The 18,888-nt window shown below is 41.3% G+C and overlaps 1 protein-coding gene across 4 annotated transcripts in view; it reads left to right on the forward strand.

Annotated features, from left to right (window-relative positions):
• tfap2a (transcription factor AP-2 alpha) overlaps window positions 1-13,344 on the forward strand; it is a 14,100-nt gene extending 756 nt beyond the window's left edge. Inside the window, exons 1-7 of one of the 4 annotated variants that reach the window (XM_023416887.2) lie at window positions 1,036-1,200; window positions 3,782-4,201; window positions 5,385-5,436; window positions 7,062-7,287; window positions 8,237-8,355; window positions 10,241-10,382; window positions 11,788-13,344. In XM_023416887.2, coding sequence (XP_023272655.1) covers window positions 1,150-1,200; window positions 3,782-4,201; window positions 5,385-5,436; window positions 7,062-7,287; window positions 8,237-8,355; window positions 10,241-10,382; window positions 11,788-12,076 — 1,299 coding nt within the window. In that variant the 5' untranslated portion in view covers window positions 1,036-1,149 and the 3' untranslated portion in view covers window positions 12,077-13,344. Of the gene's footprint in view, window positions 1-1,035; window positions 1,201-2,011; window positions 2,436-2,631; window positions 3,269-3,781; window positions 4,202-5,384; window positions 5,437-7,061; window positions 7,288-8,236; window positions 8,356-10,240; window positions 10,383-11,787 lie in introns of those variants that run through there. The other 3 variants (XM_023416889.2, XM_023416888.2, XM_087176842.1) reach the window with 3 other exon arrangements.
• Window positions 13,345-18,888: the final 5,544 nt, after the last annotated feature.

Below are 18,888 nucleotides of genomic sequence, written 5' to 3' on the forward strand. Positions count from 1 at the left end.
GGGGTTTAAAAGATGACCTGAGATCTTTGCTGAAACAAAAACACACTTCAGTTTCACTCGTTTAAAAAACGATCACAGGCACAGACACAGGCCACATTTCTAGACAGACAACCCGCGTGCATAGCTGTCATTGACAGCCAGTTTCATCGCTCCATTATCATTAATGACAACTGCTCGTAAAAAGGCACTCCGCCAAAAATGGTAATCCAGGTTTTAAGCGAGAGGGGCCAACGCCTTAAAGATCTGGCGACCTGTCTCCTGACCCACGACCTGCTGGGGTGAGGGCTTGGCCGGCGACAGGGCAGAGCCAGGTTCCCCCCAGCCGCTCATTCAAATGAAATAAGGCCATGTTGTTGTGTTAATTATTTACGTTCCCCCAAACTCAGCGCCCTTACATGTAGTCAATGGACCTGTAGAGCCGCTCCGAATGGCTCACCTTTTAACATAACATTTAAAGAATAGCCTCTCAAGGTCTCCACTCTCAATGGGATTAAAATAACAGTTTGGGAGTTAAAAAAAAGGTGTGTGGCAGGGTAGTATTTGCATAGTTTTACTGTTTTCACACCAGGCATTGGAAGACTAATCAATAAGACACTTAGTTTTACAAGAACGAGTCAGTGCACTTCAGCCAAAAAGTTTTTTCATGGAACAGACATCTGCTCCCTTTTGCATATAAATTTAACTTTGTCCTTGAAATAGGATTTCAGGAGTCTCGTGTGCTTTTCTTTAAAAAAGACATGCAAAATGATCGTAGAAACCGTCCCAGGTGCATGCAGGTCCCCATGCATGACAATACCCACCCCTCCTCTAAACAACCACACAACCACACACACCTCACTGAACAGTAGAAATAATAAGCATGTGTAGCGTCTTGCTGCTTTAGTTTTTACCTGTGCGCTGTCCATTGGTGTTGTGTGAGCAGATGGGGGGAATCAAACGGCTGTTGATATGCTAATGAGGCCCTGTGCCAGTGTTATTACAGAGCTGCTCCAGCCCTTTACTTCCACCATTAGAGGGAGACCTCAGAGCGCAAGACAGACAGCAGCCCACAGCTTCAATAAAAGTAGTTTTTCTGAGCGGGGAGCACAATTCACTGAGTGAAAACAAGACTAAGGCGATACCTGTACTCAATATCCACCTCAGCAACCCATGAAAATGCTTTGGAAATTAACTGATAACATTAAATATGAAGATTGCGAGGTAAGGGGCTCCTTTTTGATTTGTCTTATTTAATTAATTTTTTTGTTAAAGTTTACTATTATAATTATTTTGGAGATGCGTTGTATTGTTTTGGTGCAAAGATGTCATCCTTTTGACAGATAATGAACACATGTAGTTGAACTTTGGGATGAACAGAGCCATGTGTTTTTTTAAATAATTTCATAGCTTCTTTTTCGTCTATTTATGTCCAGTGAAATGTAATGATAATAATAATAATAATGATAACAATAATAACAATAATAATAATAATAATAACAATGATGATAATACAAGTTTTGTCGCAAGAGCAGCTGTATTTAATATATTATTTGCATGAGTAAATTCCCAACCAATGATTTATTTATTTTGACTTTAAATTCACATTAAAATAAATCTACAAATATTAAATGACACATGGAGTCATTGAAATAATAATTTACCCTTATCATGCATTTAATTAAAATAGATATTTAGACTAAATGGCAGAAGTAATCGCTGACACCGTCTGCTTTATTTATGGCTTAAATATGCATGGACATTTACCCTTCACTTTTAACATCCGTGCAGTTTGAGTCGTTAGATTTTTGCATGCAGCTTTATGTACATGTATGTGTGGAGTGCATACACTGAGTTATTGTTGTTCTGGGCAAAGAAGAAGTTTGGCAGTAATATCAGGGACTTGTTTCGGGGTGGAGAAGCCAGTCAGACGTGTTTTCACCCGCGTCCTGCGGTAGGGACAGCCGAGAGTAGGAAAACAAAAGCTGAGCAACTCCGCGCTCACTGGCAATTTTACCAATTTAGTAGTAAATGTTTTTTTCCGCTTGTATCGGTGCATAAAATAAAATAAAATAAAATCTGCAGTGGAAATCCGGTCACAACCCGGTGTTTCGTAATTTTAAAATGCGTGATTAAGCAGTGAGGGAGTTGGAGCTGTTTTAGCCGCACTTAAAAGTTGGTTAGAGCGTCGGATCCGGGCGGCCCTACATGACCGACTTTGAGAATTAATTTTTCTCCGTGTTTCCGGGTCAAAATTAAAAGTTAGTCGGTTAGTCTCTGAGTTTGGAGTCGAGGAGGAACCGGTGGCTTAATTCGGCGGTGGCAGAGGAGAGAGAGGAGCCCCCATGGAGGACAGCTCGCTGTCGGAGTCTGAGGTGGAAAACAAAGGCATGAGCGGTAGAAATGAGCCGGACAGAATGCCCATAGCGTTGTCTGCTGGATTTTCACCCAGTTCAGAGGTGCACATTGTTCCCTTGCCTGCCTTCTTCTTTCCCTGTCTGTGGTCCACCTCTCGTCATTCCTGTCTTTCTTTCACTTTTGCGCTTTGGCCCTGGGACCCTTTTAAAATGCCCCCCTCCTTCCTCTCTCTCTGATTCGTCAGACGAGAGTGAATATCCCTCTTTTTGTCTCTCTCTCTCTCCACTCCCTCCACACTCTCTCACTCCCTCGTTCTCTCTCCCTCCCTCTCTCTCTCTCTCTCTCCATCTCTGATTAGATATACTGATTCCTCCTTTCAATGGACGTCATTTAAGCGCAGACTCCTGCCTTGAGTTGCGTCCTCTGCTTCACACCCGATTTCCGACCATTCTTTCCATATTATTAAGTATTCCTGTAATATTAATAGTCATGAATGCGTTCTATTAGGAGTCCAAGAGGGAGACGAAGAAGCGGCTATTTTGCTAATATGAGCTCAAGCCAGGGGACGGCAGCAGTTTGATAGAAGCCAGGAGAGCCAGGAGAAAAGAGGGTTTATCCAGAGAAACTTTTCGACCCAAATCCACCAGCATCGCCGAATATCAGCATTTTTAGACCCAGATGAAGGGCAGCGGGGATCTAACCGTTTCTTTCTGATGGATTATCGTCCTGCTACTGTGGCACATATCTGATCGCCGGGGCCATCGTGATCTTGCAGGAGAGAAGTCTTTTCGGGGGCAAAATATTTTTTTGTTTTGCTGGCTATTCCCTTCGCCCACCCCTCCCCAAAACACTCTTAGTGTTTTTGAACTGTTTATTCTTTCGTTGAGTCGCACTAAAATCCTTTCAGATGTTAGTGCACAGTTTTTCCGCGATGGTAAGTTGCTGGAACCTCCCCGTGTCAGATATTTTGAGTTTTGTTTGTACATCAGATTTTGTTAGAATATATTTTTTCCCGCTGAATAATGTTTTGCAAAGTTTGCATGCTAAAAACCCGTGGGACATTGTGGAGAAATTATGAAATAATACGAGGCATGCTTATTTGTTTGAGGGCATTTCACCTCCGGAATTTCGATGTTTCATTTTACTATTAACGTCTGGCGATTTATTATCTTGTCATTATATTTACAAAAACTTTGTGGACTTGTAGTCGATGTATGGAATAGGTGTATTTTTGTTTAAATGTAATTTCAGGACTAATTGTAATAATTATTGTTTTCACACTTGGTCTAATTCCTGTCATCTACTCAGGCCATATTTGATAATGCCCGAACATCAGACCGCAGACCATCCAGCAGTTAAAACAAAGAGGGACATGCACACATTCATGTTGTGTCTTTTTAAAAGGTGTTCATACTAAAAAACATTTTTCTCTGTCCTCCCTTGCCAGGATCGTCACGACGGCACCAGCAATGGGACAGCCAGGCTACCTCAGCTGGGCAGCGTGGGCCAGAGTCCTTACACGAGCGCCCCTCCGCTCTCCCACACACCGAACTCGGACTTCCAGCCCCCGTACTTCCCCCCACCATACCAGCCCATCTACCCGCAGTCTCAGGACCCTTACTCTCACGTCAACGACCCGTACTCCCTCAACTCGCTGCACGCCCAGCCGCAGCCGCAGCACCCGGGCTGGCCGGGCCAGAGGCAGGGTCAGGAGAGCGGCCTGCTGCACCAGCACCGCAGTCTGCCTCACCAGCTGTGCCGGGAGTACCGCAGGGAAGTGCTCCTACCGTCCGGCCACGGCATCGAAACGGGACTGTCGGACTCTATCCCTATCCATGGAATACCTCACTCTTTAGAAGACGTTCAGGTAAGAAAGCGTTTACCTGGCTTTCCCTTTTTTGTGGGTTCACATAGTTAAAAAATGAAAAAAAAGTGTAATAGTGCTGTCAATATTAATATTATGTGCACTTGGGCACCACTACAAATTTAAATTAATATTATTATAATTAATAATAACAACGGGTTGGTGTTAATTTTATTTTCAATTATGACCATTTGTACAAACACCCTGTCTTTCATAATTACTATTCATATTAATATTATCTAAGCATTAGAAAAACTTTCTTATTATTGCTGTTGTTTAATAGATGACACACATTCAATCAGTTAGGTTCGGGTGGCTCACTGAAGCTCTTATTACGGCCAGTTTTTTTACTACTTGGAAAATTACCATGAAAAATGTTTTCAGTGTTTTTAAGATTTTTTTAAATATACCAGCACCTTTTTGCATGATTTATCTTATATAAAAAAATAGAGATTTGACAGCAAACCGTTTTAAAATGCCGTTCGTTGCCAGATTCGTGTGGTTTTGTTCAGCATTATAACTCAAAACAAATTAAATGAAATAGATTTTTTTTAAAGAAACACAATACACCTGTATTTCCATAGGGGTTTCTTTGTGTCTTGGACTTTATTTGATTTCTCAGTTTAAAAAAAGATTAAGCTGGCCGTTTTTTGGCAACAATACAGTGTGATACATTGCATGCCCACTAACAAGAGAATTGAGTTTGGTGGATTGAGTTTAGGTAACAGCTACGATTACTAAGGTTGCATGATAAATACGCGCTAAAAATGTCAATAACCTTCGTTTTTATTGAGAGTATTCTCCCCGTTTTTAATCAGAAACAAACACCAATAATCCTCTAATTAGTTCATAGGCCTTTAATAGGCTCCACTGCCGTAATTACTATCCAATCTAGATTAGAAGTTTCCTTGTGAGTAGAGCCAATATGAGGGCGAAATTAGGTCAGGATTATGGGGCGACATAGAGTCGTTATTTAAGTCTGAGTTTGTGATCATCATCAGTGTAACCCAACTGAAAACACTCGTGGACAATAATAACAGGAATGGGCCTCGAGAGCCTCCATGTTGGATGATTGTGTCAGGCTTTGTTCATCCTGAGGTATATTTACTGACACAGGACTGAGGCTGATATTTTTGTGCCTTTGTGCTAAAATTGTCCATTTTTTTTTTTTGCATTTGTGTCATAGCCTGTTGAGGATCAAGGAATTCACATTCCCGACCAGACTGTAATTAAAAAAGGTAAGCAGTTTCCTCCGAGATATCATGCATGTTTCTGCAAGCTGCACGCCACTAGGTTGCACACACGTGCGCGCGCGCACACACACACACACACACACACACACACACACACTCACACACACACACGCACACACACACAGACACCACGCACCATTTCTGCTGGAGAGAACTCGATGCAATGCGGTAACGCCTGACTGATCCTAATATGCAGTAGCCTATTTTTCATTACATGGTTTCCAAGTGCATCAAACTGGCTGCACCTTTTTTCTCGCTGATGGAATTTACCGTCAGCGTTTCAGAGCAGCGTGGAGATGAGTAGAGCTGGTGGGCTTTGTGGGCCCGTGGTATTGATGGTCAAAGATACAGGCCCTATAGACGATCCTGGCACTTTGGTGGTGAAGGCCAATAGCTCCAATCACGCTGCATGGTCAAATCTAAAATGGAAGTTGGTACCGCTGGATGGAGCACATGCCTGGTGTTTTCAGGATGATAGTCTGTCATTTAGAGAAGGAATCAGAATTCGGCCTGGAAAAATCACTTACTGCTTTTTTAATATCTCCGAATGTAATTTAGGTGTACTTTGATGGAGGCTGATGGTTTATACTGTTTCAATATTTTTTTACTTGTTTGCTGTCAAAGATTTCTATGATAATGATACAACACGAAGAGGCCTTTTTCATGGTCAAGTTTAAAAGCGTTTTGTCAGGTCAAATTAGAGCTCACTGGATCAGATATGGAGCGACTTTCCTTTCCTTTTTGGTCTTTAATTCCGTCTTTTTTCCATTCTTCCTTTTTCGAGTCTGTCTATCTACGCATCAACATGATAATTGGCTTCTTATATTAGTAATCTCAAGAGTTCGTTTAACTCCTATTGTCTCTATTAGGCTCCCCTGAGCCATTAATGTCACAAGTGATCTATCCAAAGACGCACAGTCCCCTTTGTTACTGCACACCAAAACGGTGTAAAGCCCAGTAGTGCGGAGCCCCCACCCCCTCAGTGTGAAATCACACACGGGCGACGGTGTTTTGCTCGATACCGAAGATACTGTGTGTCAGAATGGGTGGACTTTACCAAATCTTTCGGTTGAGTCAATAGATGGTGAGGCGATCGTAAAAAATAGGCTGTTTAAGAGGAGCGCACAGCTACTAAAGGTTCTGACTGTCTGCTGCTGAGATCTAGAGAGAAAAACACTGTCCGGTATTTCTTAGATAAAGAACAGATGAATGGAAATAGTCTAGTCTAGAACTATGCTGCCTCATAGTCCTGATGCTGATGATTCTATCCACACAGACATTATTATGGGACTATTATTATTATTATTATTATCTGTATTATTATTATTAATATTATTACTATTATTAGATTTTGTTTCTTAGGCTGTATTAGTCGTTTTTACTGCATGTCCTTGTTGCTGAAAGTGTACACGTGGTGCTAAACTCTAAGTCCGGGGCCTAAATCCCCCCTTCTCATTTAGTTAAGGCTCTGCATTGCATGAAATTCACTGAGCACGGTCTCTCTCTCTCTCACCCCAACCACCCACCTCCCTCCCTCTCTCCATCCCACCATCCCTATCCTCTCTTTCTCCCCCTCCTCCCCTCCACCCACCCTCTCTCTCCCTGGCTAGGTCCAGTGTCTTTATCCAAGAACAACAATGTTTCCGCCATCCCCGTAAATAAGGACGGTCTTTTCGGAGGAGTGGTAAACCCCAATGAGGTGTTCTGCTCAGTTCCGGGTCGCCTTTCTCTCCTCAGCTCCACATCAAAGTACAAAGTTACGGTGGCTGAGGTGCAGAGACGCCTCTCGCCGCCAGAATGCCTCAACGCCTCTCTGCTGGGCGGGGTGCTGAGGAGGTGAGTCTGAAACTGGAAGGCTGCAAAAATCTCCTCTCTATATGCCTCTGTGTGTGTTTGTGTCTGTGTGCGTGTGTATGAACTCTCTCACTCTACTCCAATCCATTCTCTCTTTGAGCATGCATTGCTCTCTTCCTCTCTTGCTCTCCCCCTCTCTCTCTCCTCTGTACCAAGAATAATTAAAATCGACCAACCATGACACCTAGCTCCTGCATTTAAAGCAGGAGGGGTCTGTTAAATTCCATATTAACTTCCCTGGCGCACTGGATCCCTCTCTCTCGCTCTTCCTCTCTCTCTCTCTCTCTCCCCTCTTTTCTCTCTCTCTCTCTCTCTCTCTCTCTCTCTAAATTAATGTAGGCCTAGTCTGTTTCAACCTCAGCACTATAGGCCCAGTGAAGGCATTACACATGAAAACATTGGTCTCTAGTGAACTGTCTACTGAAGTGCTGCAGACACGCAGCCTGCCTGTTAAGTAGGGTTTTATTTATTCATTTTGTACAGTATTTGTCTGCTAGTGAAAAGGCTGGGGCTCTTTTAGTATTAGTTATAGTTTGTATCGGGGATGTAGCGGAGGATAGAGCCCGCCACAATTTGGTCCAGTCACGGTTTCATTAGGGAAAAAGAGCTGAATCACATTCATATGTTTATATAATCAAAATATCAAATATATGCATCATAGAATGTGTATAGTGTGAAAGTGATAGAGCATAGGCCTACTCATTAAAAATATCAGACAATAAAGAAGTGACTTTCTGCTTGTAAACCACATTTTGTCTATCCCTAAATTCACCACTAAAATATGATATATTTCAGATATTTACATAGCCATACAGCATCTTTATGTCCGTTTCAAAGAAAAACTATTCTTCCTCAAATATTAGCCCTCTCAGAGAAAGTTCCCCACATGAGCAACACTACAATGAATTTCTGCTTTGTTTCACTGTCACAGGGCCAAGTCTAAGAACGGAGGAAGATCCTTAAGGGAGAAGCTGGATAAAATCGGCTTGAATCTACCTGCGGGCAGACGTAAGGCAGCCAACGTCACCTTGCTGACGTCACTAGTCGAGGGTAAGTCGGTATCGTAAATCACGTTCCCAGTTTTGTTGCTCGCGCGATATCAGGTGCTTGCAAACTGGGATTTTTTTTCTCTCTTCTTTCTCTGTGTTTGAAATCAGCATATGCGCTCATCCGTGTAATGTGGACCGACTTTGCCTCGCAAGTAATAAACCATGAAGGATGTGTGTGTGTGTGTCTGTGTGTGTGTCTGTGAGTGTGTACGTGGAGAGAGAGAGAGAGAGAGAGAGAGAGAGAGAGAGAGAGAGAGAGAGAGAGAGAGAGAGAGAGAGACTGGTGCTGGTAATTCTAGTGGCTTTGCAGCATTGGCCTTCGCTTTCAGGAGCACACTTGCAGGTCCGCGACTGGCCTAGTTTATACGCTGGATGAGTTTGTGTTGAAGTCCAGTTAATTATTGAGTGCGGCTTGTTTATTGGGCACCGCTGAGCTGTTTCACCTCACGGATGAGAAGTCGATTGATTTATTAACCCTGCATTGTTTCGAACATTAATACAGCCTGGATATGGCAGCGCAGGGGCTGATTTTTAATGGTGACTTAATTCTTTCGTTAATAGCTTCCCGTGCTTTGGTTTCCAGTAGAGATTTTTGTTGCATGCAAATGGAATGGCGCTGACCTATTGGGAGCTATATGTTTTGGGCCTATTAAAGAATAAATTAGTCAGTTATGGTGCTGAAAAGATGCCTTTTCCCCCGACTGGATAAATCCATTTTGCTTGCAGTTGAACCTTATTATTCAGTGCAGTGGTATTTGGTGTGCCTTGGGTTTCCAAAGGTGAAAGCCTGCGATGGTTCATTGGTCCCTGTTAATCATTATTACAGAGGAGGACCGAATGCAATATTCATTGTGCTTCGTAGAAATTTGGTGCTGTATTTTAATGAGCCTGGAGAAATGTATGATTCTGAGTAATAAGGGGGCTGGTGGCAGAGAGGGTGAAAGCAGTCGGTCATTTAGTGAAGAGACACTGCATTTTCTGAAGAGCTGTCATTCTTTATGGTCCCCTCCATTTTATGGAAACGAGTTTACTGGACTTGAGCTTTGATGCTAATTGGCGCATGCCTTCTTCCAGAGCAGAGGCTTATGTACAGGAAGCCCCGCAGTCAAACTCAACTGCTTCAGGAAATTAAAACCAAAGAGTTAGAAAAAAAAATTCTGCGAGCTCAGACTCAGACCAGTGTCGGACTGACCATCGGAGGCAGCATCAGTGGACCGTCAAAAAAAAAAAAAGAAGTCGTGAAGTTTTTACCGGCCCATCAGTCTCCTCACCTGTCTGTAGTTCAGGGTGAGCTTGAGAGCCTGTTCTGGGATTGATCTCTCAGGCCAATCACAACTAAGTTTCATCCCTCACCTACATGACCCCCTTCCCCTGCATTTCTTTCCCAATCCAACCTGGACAGAATGAAACCTGCAGTTCTCATAGCTGATCTATGTAAAAAAAGGAAAGCAAGATTTAGACATAGCTCTTCAAAATTGCCTCCCCATGCCTCTGTGATCTGCTGGACTTTCAATAACGTGCAGGCATTGGTAATCAATGACATGGTGTTAAGCATGATGCTGCGTCTATATTTCATATCCACTTATTGTTTCTCTTCCATATTAAACCGTTCTCTCAGTGTGGAGGGGAGAGCTTGATGTGTATTGACAGCTCGCAGGGCTGTTTTATTATTATTTCTGGGCTGTTATTGTTCTCATCGTCATTAATGTTGTTAGGGAGGCACAGGTGCCATAACCCTGCTGTCTGAACGCATAAACAGAGTGGACGCTGTGCTCAGATCAGATTAATCATGTGTTAGTCCAAAGCACGGAGTGTGAACTGCTCTGAATTTGATGAAACCATATTTAATAAGCAAACACATTCAATCTCATTTTTTTCTTTCTCAGGCGAAGCGGTACATCTTGCCAGGGATTTTGGTTATGTATGCGAGACTGAGTTTCCAGCCAAGGCAGTAGCTGAATATGTAAACCGTCAGCATTCCGACCCAAACGAACAAGTCCAAAGAAAAAACATGCTATTGGCCACGAAGTAAGTGCTATTATCACATTTCACTGTGTCACATCGAATGCATCCCAGTCTGTGCCAGTGTGTGTCTGTTTACTTGACAGCTTACACACAACACGCACACACTCACACACACAAACACACACACACACACACACACACACACACACACACACACACACACACGCACGCACGCACGCACGCACGCACGCACGCACATACGCACACACACGCACACACGCAGATAGCTAATTGAAATTGTAGTTTTGTTTTTAACAAATATAATTTTTTAAACGCTATGCCAAATTTGTAATCACGTTACAATATCTTGTCCACTTTTCTTCATGTCCACATCAGCCTACTAACATTACTGGCTAACCTAAATTTAATTAACACACGTTTTTAGCCTCACACTTTCGAACTGTAGTCTACTTGACATCTCTGTTAATTATGGATTTCATTGAGACACTTATTTTATTTATACTTAAACGACATATATATATATATATATTTATCAATTATGATTCAACTACTTTTAGCGCAGTTAAATATAGAGGTGCTGGCGTGTTGACTGGGCCTTTTCCGTCATCCACACACACAGCAGCATTTTGTTTGCTCTGATATTTCACTGACACTGACAGATAGCTGGTTCTCGCTACCATTGGTTATTTTTGCTATGCGTTAACTGAAACATGGGAATCCTTACAAGGCATAGAAAAGCAGGGGGCCAACATCTAATATTAATGATGTGCCGCTATTATCAAACAGCTGTTAGCTATAACCGCTTATTATAGGCTTTTGAGTGTTATTAAGATACCAATATACCATGAAATGAAGAGTAAACAAGCGCTGCAATTTTCTATACGTTATCAATCTATTTTCCATATACTCACAGAGTAGGCTGCTGAATATAGTTTAGAAAGGAAATGTGTCTTTTGAAAGAATAAAAACATGAATTCATGTTTTTTTCTGATTATATTTTTGATGTTGGTTGTTAAGTTCAAAGTTACACTGAAAAAAAATGTTCGCCTCATATCAACAAGTCATTTAGACTCATGTTTTCTCTTAAAATTTAATTTTTCTAAATAAAAGTAAAATATCCTGCCACTGATCTGATAGATTAATTTCCACCTGTTTGTTGCTCCAGGGTATTTTCTTTACCGAAGTTTTAATTTCAAGAATCAAAGAGCCACAGTTTCATTACACTAATGGATGTTTTTAAAATGATTGAAATACGCTGATTTTTAAAGAGGGGGGCTTATCTCTACACAGTAGCTGGTCACTCTTCACTTGCCCACTCCTGCAGGACCCACTGATTTGAAAATGGCAACGTTTGTTGTGTGTCCACTTTGATTTATTTTAATCTGGATAGTAAAATTACATGCAGGGGTTTCTGATACTCATTAACACGGTACTCTCTTTGTTTTAGGCAAGTCTGTAAAGAGTTCACAGACCTGCTGTCCCAGGACCGCTCGCCGCTGGGAAACTCACGGCCGCAGCCCATTCTTGAACCGGGAATCCAGAGCTGCTTGACCCACTTCAGTCTAATCTCGCACGGTTTTGGGACCCCGGCACTGTGCGCGGCCATCACGGCTCTGCAGAACTATCTTACCGAGGCTATCAAAGCCATGGACAAAATGTACCTCAACAACAACCCTAACAGTCACTCAGATAACGGCACTAAAGGCGGAGACAAAGACGAGAAACACAGAAAGTGATGTTTCCATCCCGCCTTCAGTGAGGGCCACATCCCAGCGCCCTTCTTCTACACCGACCCACACCCCTGCGCCTCGCCCCGGCCCCACTCATCCAATATAAATATTATAAATACCTTATAAATACTATTGATAAAGTTAATCGTGCCACTTCCTGATCTTGCGTGGTTTTACATGTTTTTGTTTTTACATCCCACTTTGGATTCATGAGGAAATGACGCAAGTATTTTCTTCTTCCAACACCTGAACCACATGAAATGTTATTTAAAAAAGAGAAAAGAAAAGAAAAAGGTTGCAGAGGAACAGCTCCAGGGCGAGGAGGAAAAGGTGTACTGCCTCAGCCAGAGGACTTTTTATGTACTCCCCTTTTTATGAGCTGCAACGAATGGACTGAAATCCAGCGACCCCTCTATATCTCAATTTTACGATTGTGACAAAAACGAAGCGAAAAGAGGATGAATTCTTATCAGTATTGTGAATAATAAACTTGAAAACAAAGAGAAATTCCACAGAGCTCCCTGTCATGACTTCAGTTGTAGACTCTCACTCTCTCTCCAAGCGACCAACTTGAACTTTTTGAATTTCAACACGATTCACGGTTATATAAGGGAATCAGTGTTCATGTATGTATATATTTATTTATGTGTAATTTAATGGGAATTGTAAATATGGTGCGTCTGTTGAAACTTCTTTTTTTATTTATCTGGTGCCTCCTGTTTTAGTGGGTTTGAATATTCGGTTAGTTCTTCATGTGATTTTATGGTTTTTAGAAAACAGAAGTTTGGGGTATTTTTATTTCTCTGGGATATTTCAATTCAGCCCTCTTGTAGCATGTTGAGGCGACATTGAAGCAAGTGAACAAATTTAATAGAAATAAACTTCCATTTCTCTCTCTATATATCATATTTTTCAGTTTTTAATTTGAGACAGAGCATAAGTGAGACCCGGAGGAGAACTGTTTTTTTGTGTGTTTCTATTTTCTTTTTTATACAAGCTTTTATGTGTTGTGCCAATCAGAATACGTTTCACCCCTTGTTCTCTCCTTGAAGCACCATAAAAGCAATAAATGGAATATTGTCTTTTTTTAAATGTTGGAAGACATTCAAAAAACATTTTTGGGACCACCTGATATGTTGTTATGTCCGATAATGTCCAAAATTGGAGGCGGTTTTAGCTGTATTGTATAGACATGTGCTGGCAATAGTTCCCATGCCTGTCAATGTATTATAGTCCTTTGTTGCCCTGAAAAAAAATAAATATTTGATACGCTTCATCTCGATTTTTATTCATATCTTTTAATTTTTTATTCACTGCTTGATAGCCTGGGTGCTTTTTCTTTCTGTTTTCTTTTTTTTTTTTGTCTTGGTTTTTTTTTTTCCATTCTGAACGGCTACAGTAATTGAGCTTAAGTCTCCCCTGACGATTGCTCCTTGCAATAAGCAGCTGAACTCATTGTTTCCCTCAAGTATAATAAAAAAAATCTTACTTTAAACTCCCTAGTTCAGAGCACAGGATCTTATGCAGGCCAAATGGCTCACAACAATGGATATATTCGCGTTTGAAGTGTGCAGCACCACCCCTCCAGCTAAAACCCTCTGAGATGTATATAGGCCTGGTGTGCAATGTTTGGTTGTTATAGGCTATATTTGGCTCTCCCCCGTTTATTCTGTGCTGGAGTCTTATTCAAAGACATGCATCAAATATTTGTTAGGGCTATGTTGTTTGCCTCTCAGTGTAATCAATGAACAATCAGTGCTCAGTATGCTGGATTTGTATGGATATTTTGTGATATAATCATAACGAATCTCCCTCTCTAACTGCTATTTAGTACGTTTGCGTTGTTTGGCTGGGTGACTATAAATGTGGCTACTTCGTTGGCTGTGATGGCAAATCTGATAGTGGCCTTTGCTTTATTTTGCGTGCAGAGCTGCTGCAGAGAGTAGACCGTTGCATAACATTTGAGCTGAGTTTGATTGTATATTGATGGCGTGGCACCTATAGCTCCAAATCAATCTCATCTGGAGCATGAATCAGTCCAGTGATATATGCATCTTGGTATTGTTTCTTACTTTTCCTATTTCACTCTCTGGTAACCATGCACTTTAAAATACTGTAACAGTGGGAGATAGAGCACTGGGCGAAATCACCCCCCGTCTCTCTCTCTCTCCAGTGTCCTCACCCATATTTATCATCTGCATGATTTTCGGGCCCTGGTTTAATTCTGAGGCAGTTGTTTTGCAGGAGGGTGAATGAAACCTAACTGTACATGTCCTTGGCATAATTGCGATGCAGAGTGCTGGAGCAGGTGAAGCGAAGCATTGTCTGTCAGGCCCTGTTTTTGTTGGCTCAGTCCTCAGATTGTGTGTGGGATCCTGTCCTCAGGCACAATAGCTCACTCATAAAGGGGAGAGACTACCCGGCTGCTCCTGCTGTGGTGGATGTGAGGGGGGAATATCATAAATAGTCACTTTAAGGGAAAACAATCGTATTAAAACAGCATTCATTGGTATTAGCGGAAAAGGGAAGCCCCTCACGTGTGTCATTAATGCTAATGTTATTTAATAAATTTATCGGGGTTTGGTTGAATGAAAACAGGTTTTTGAGGGTGAAACGAACGCATTAGAAATAGTGGTATCTCTAACAATGGTGGATATTTGTGCGTATTATTAGTATAAGATGAGGAGCATCCCAAGGCCTATAATTGTGTCTCTATGTGTAATAGAATTGTGTTAAAGAAACTCCAAATCCCATTGTCTGTCATTTGTTTGCACCGATACTAGCCTATAATTTGCATACACTTTTAATACAAAATTGTATTTTTACCCTAATTTGATCTTAAACAGGTACAGCTAGTTTCCCAGAATGCCTCACGGCGAAAGTCATTTGCCAGAAAAAAAGAAAAAAAAGAAAAGAAAAAAAAACAAGGTCTGAAATTTGAAGAGCAGTCAGAAATACCCAGCTGAATTTGGTTAATTCAATCCATAACTGCTGCTTCTCTCAACTAAACCAATTACATCTGGTTTCCATATAGTAATTAATAGGTGTGAGGCCTGTTATCAAATATTCTGGAGAATATAGGAAATAAAATGTATACAAGGGGTTAAAGCGATACCGTCTGATTAAGCGTCTTTTGCAGGCAGATGGTGGAGTTTTCTTTCTATCTATTTTATATCTTTATTTAATGGCGTATGTTTTCTGCTGGTAAAGACAGGTTCAGTGGGCTGGCTCTCTGTTGCAGATATGTAATCAAAGGACAAGCACAGACAGACACAGTTACACCATCTCTGTGGACAAAGCTATGTATGCGCACACCATCTTACTTTAAATCCAAAGCTGCTGCATCAAATAATTTAATTTAAATAAATTAGATGCTCTGTGTTTTTGTGAATTACTTTAAAGGATAAATTAATGTTTGTGTGCTAATGGCCTACTCCAAACATATTTATTTTTCATGCTAGTCGCTTTCTACTGAACAGTGTCTGTCGGTCATAGCCTATAACGCAACTTTTTATCTACAACCAGCTGCACATTAACGCCGCGCTCATCAGTTCTGTACAATTGTGCCCCATCCACATTACACGCTAGCAGTCATGTTTGTGGTCAGGGAGTATTTAGTTGATGCTGCTGAGATCACTGCTTGGTGAAAGGAGTGTCTGCATGGCCTAATTACCATGTAGCACCATCACTACAACAGTCTGCACTGTAATGCTTTGAGGCAATGCTTTGGAGCTGCTTGCCTGCATGGAAAGATATAGGGCACCGACCCACAAGGCCCAGATTTTTTTCTCTGCATTACTACATATGTTATATTAATATGAGTGGAATTTGATTTGATTTAAACCCAGCTGTGCTTCTAACATTTAAAATTGGAATGTGTGTGTGACGGAGACTGGAGTGACTATTTGAAAGTGATCAGTTATTACGCAGCACTTTGGAAAAAGAAAAAAATCTCGACCTTTGCAGCCGATTAGTGTCCACACAATGCTGGAAAGTTTTACCTTATTAATGGCGCGGAGATGTTTTGATAAAAGATTTGATGGACTAAACATGTTGATGTTCTAGAAATACTAGATGAGACAAAGTCCTAGGTGATAGGAAACAGATGGCCACTTTATCGACAGAGTTTTCTTCAAACGCAGTGCTGTCAATCTGAGCTACTTCCATACTTTTACTAATTTCAATCTGCTGGTTTAATAATAAGCGGCTTGGACAAGACACGAGGTTCCACTAAACGACATTTGATACGGTTATTGGTGCAATCAAATTATGTTACTTTAAAGTTTGCAATGAAGCTCAAAATGGCTAATTGTCCTCAACTCTGACATCAGCCGTCATTTGGAGCTTTGGCCCCTTGCCTGGCGCTGACCCCCTCTATGGGCCCCCTTGCCCACTCTACGAGCCAGAGCTCAGAAGCCAAGAGAGGTCAATGACTCCACCAAATCGCCCTTGATTACTTGAGACATTAGGTAATCGATTAGAACACATTAAGTCACTTTGAATAAACAAAGGGACTCCTGATAGGCACTGGAGCTCGATAATTCGACCGCAATATGGTTCATTCACAAAAATGAGAGGTTTTTGATTAGTCTTTAGCAACATCTGCACGGGAGAACACGTCACATGCGCCACACACAAACACACACACACACACACACACACGCACGCACGCGCACGCACGCACACACACACACACACACACACACACACACACACACACACAAACACACACTTATACACAGCCTGTATACAAGTTAAAGTCAAAATACGTTTTTATGTTATTTTTATAGTTTATTTTTTTGCGTTTATAAACAATAAACAATGTTTGAGTGTTATCAGGAATCATTGTTGTCCACCAGTCACCTATCAAGCACTGAGGTCTGACAATTTCATGGGCTTGTGTATCTCCAAATATATGAAAAAAAGAGAGGATTAAAATTGTGTTATTGTTTCTCCACTCGGTTAATGCAGTTTATATTCCAGATTTAGTCATTCTCTCTCTCTCTGCCTCTCTCTCTCTGCTTCTCCCTGCATCCTCTGCAGTCAGCCAGGGGGGGAGTGTCGCCCCGGGCCAAACATATGCTTCTTTCCATTGCACTAATCCAAATGCAGCGTGGAGGAATAATTGCTCGAGTGGCCGTGGCTTCGCAGGGGCTTTGTCCCTCACTGGCTCCCGTCAGCCAGACACACGCCATTTCAATCAACTCTCTCTCTCTTCCTCTCTGTATCAAACCCCAGACCTTTTATCAAACCAGACCCCCACGCTTCATATGCACAGAGCCACATCCCTTAAAATGTTTTTTTTATTTCCCCCTCTTGTTGTTGTTGCTGTCAGGTCATCATATTTGGGGCACCATATTCTTTAATCTTGACAGTGCAGCAAGTTGGCCGCCTTTATTGGCAAAACGGTCGCGTGAGCAATGACTATACATGAAAATGACGTTTGGTTGCCTTTTGTCAGTCCCCCTGTATTTCAGACATTTTTTTCACAGATTCCAAGAACCAAGCCGTATTCAGTCAAGAAGGGAAAATCAGCTTTGTCATCCAACCAGAAAGCTGACATGGCTGATTGTAAGTTAATATGAATACTGTAGAGAAATGTCTGTAACATGTTAGAAAATGACAAAAATTAAGTGACAAATGACATGAGCTCCACAGATATTGCTTAAAAATTCAAGCAGTTTTTGGACCAGTTTAAAGTAAGCAATTATTATTGTTATTATTGTTATTATTGTTATTATTGTTATTATTATTATTATTATTATTATTATTATTATTATTATCATCATTATTATTATTATAATTATTATCAGTATTATCAATTTTTCAAATAAGCTATTGAAGATTACGTTTCTGGTAATATTGCATTTTTTAAAGAATACATTCCAAACTTGTGAATTTTAATTTTATGGAATATTAAAATTTGGGGAAATTATTTGGGGAGAAATGTTGTGTTGGTGCATAACAGCAGGTGGACAAACAGCCCGTATCCACCTGTCCCACTGTGCTAAGTTTTGCAGTTCTATTCAATAGGCGACAAAAAGTGATTCGATAAAGGAACAAAAAAATATCTGTTTTCCTGTAATGACTTTAGAGAAATACACGGTTCCTCCTGCAAGTGCATAAAGTAAATTAAGGCGCACTCCGGCCTATGTTATGTCCTGTACACTTTAACACCCTATGTCACCCTTTGCCTTATTTTCAACGATGAAAGATCACTCTAGTAAAATGGGGAATTTGCTAGGAAATCACATATTTCCACGGATAACGGATGGAATAAGACAGAGAGAGGGGTGGGGATAGGGGGGTAGCAGCGGAGAGCCGTGGATGTCTGACTGAATTAATAGACATGATAATTTCACACTATTTCATAGTGAGCTATCTGTTCCATCACAGGAAAATAAAAGGGTCACTGCGCAGCTGTGGTAAACCCCAAGCGTTATTATGAAGTTTGATGATAGACCTCCCCTCTCCTTTCTTTTTTTCTCTCTCTTTTTTTCCTTCTCCCTGGTACTTTGCTTCAGGCCAGCAATAGCTCGGGGCCACGCCGGTGCCTCCCCATGATAAAGGACTTATACTCTGTGCGCAAAGAAAGCCGCAGCAGCTTCTCTCTCTCCCCCGAACCTAATCAACTCACTGGCTTGGCCCTTAGCGACTGGTTACCAACCCCCGCCTCTGTCTCTCTTCCTCCATCCCTCTCTTTTCCCTTTCTCCTTTTCTTTCCGTTTCTCTGTATTTCTACGAGTTACTGCACATTTTGTTGGAGATTTATTTATTTATCATTAAGTCGAATAACTAAATATTTTTTCACGGTATAA

The sequence above is a fragment of the Seriola lalandi genome, unplaced genomic scaffold (assembly GCF_002814215.2).
Source record: "Seriola lalandi dorsalis isolate HSWRI2012SDOR001 ecotype SW California unplaced genomic scaffold, Sedor1 jcf7180002054570, whole genome shotgun sequence".
Classification (NCBI taxonomy): Eukaryota; Metazoa; Chordata; class Actinopteri; order Carangiformes; family Carangidae; genus Seriola; species Seriola lalandi.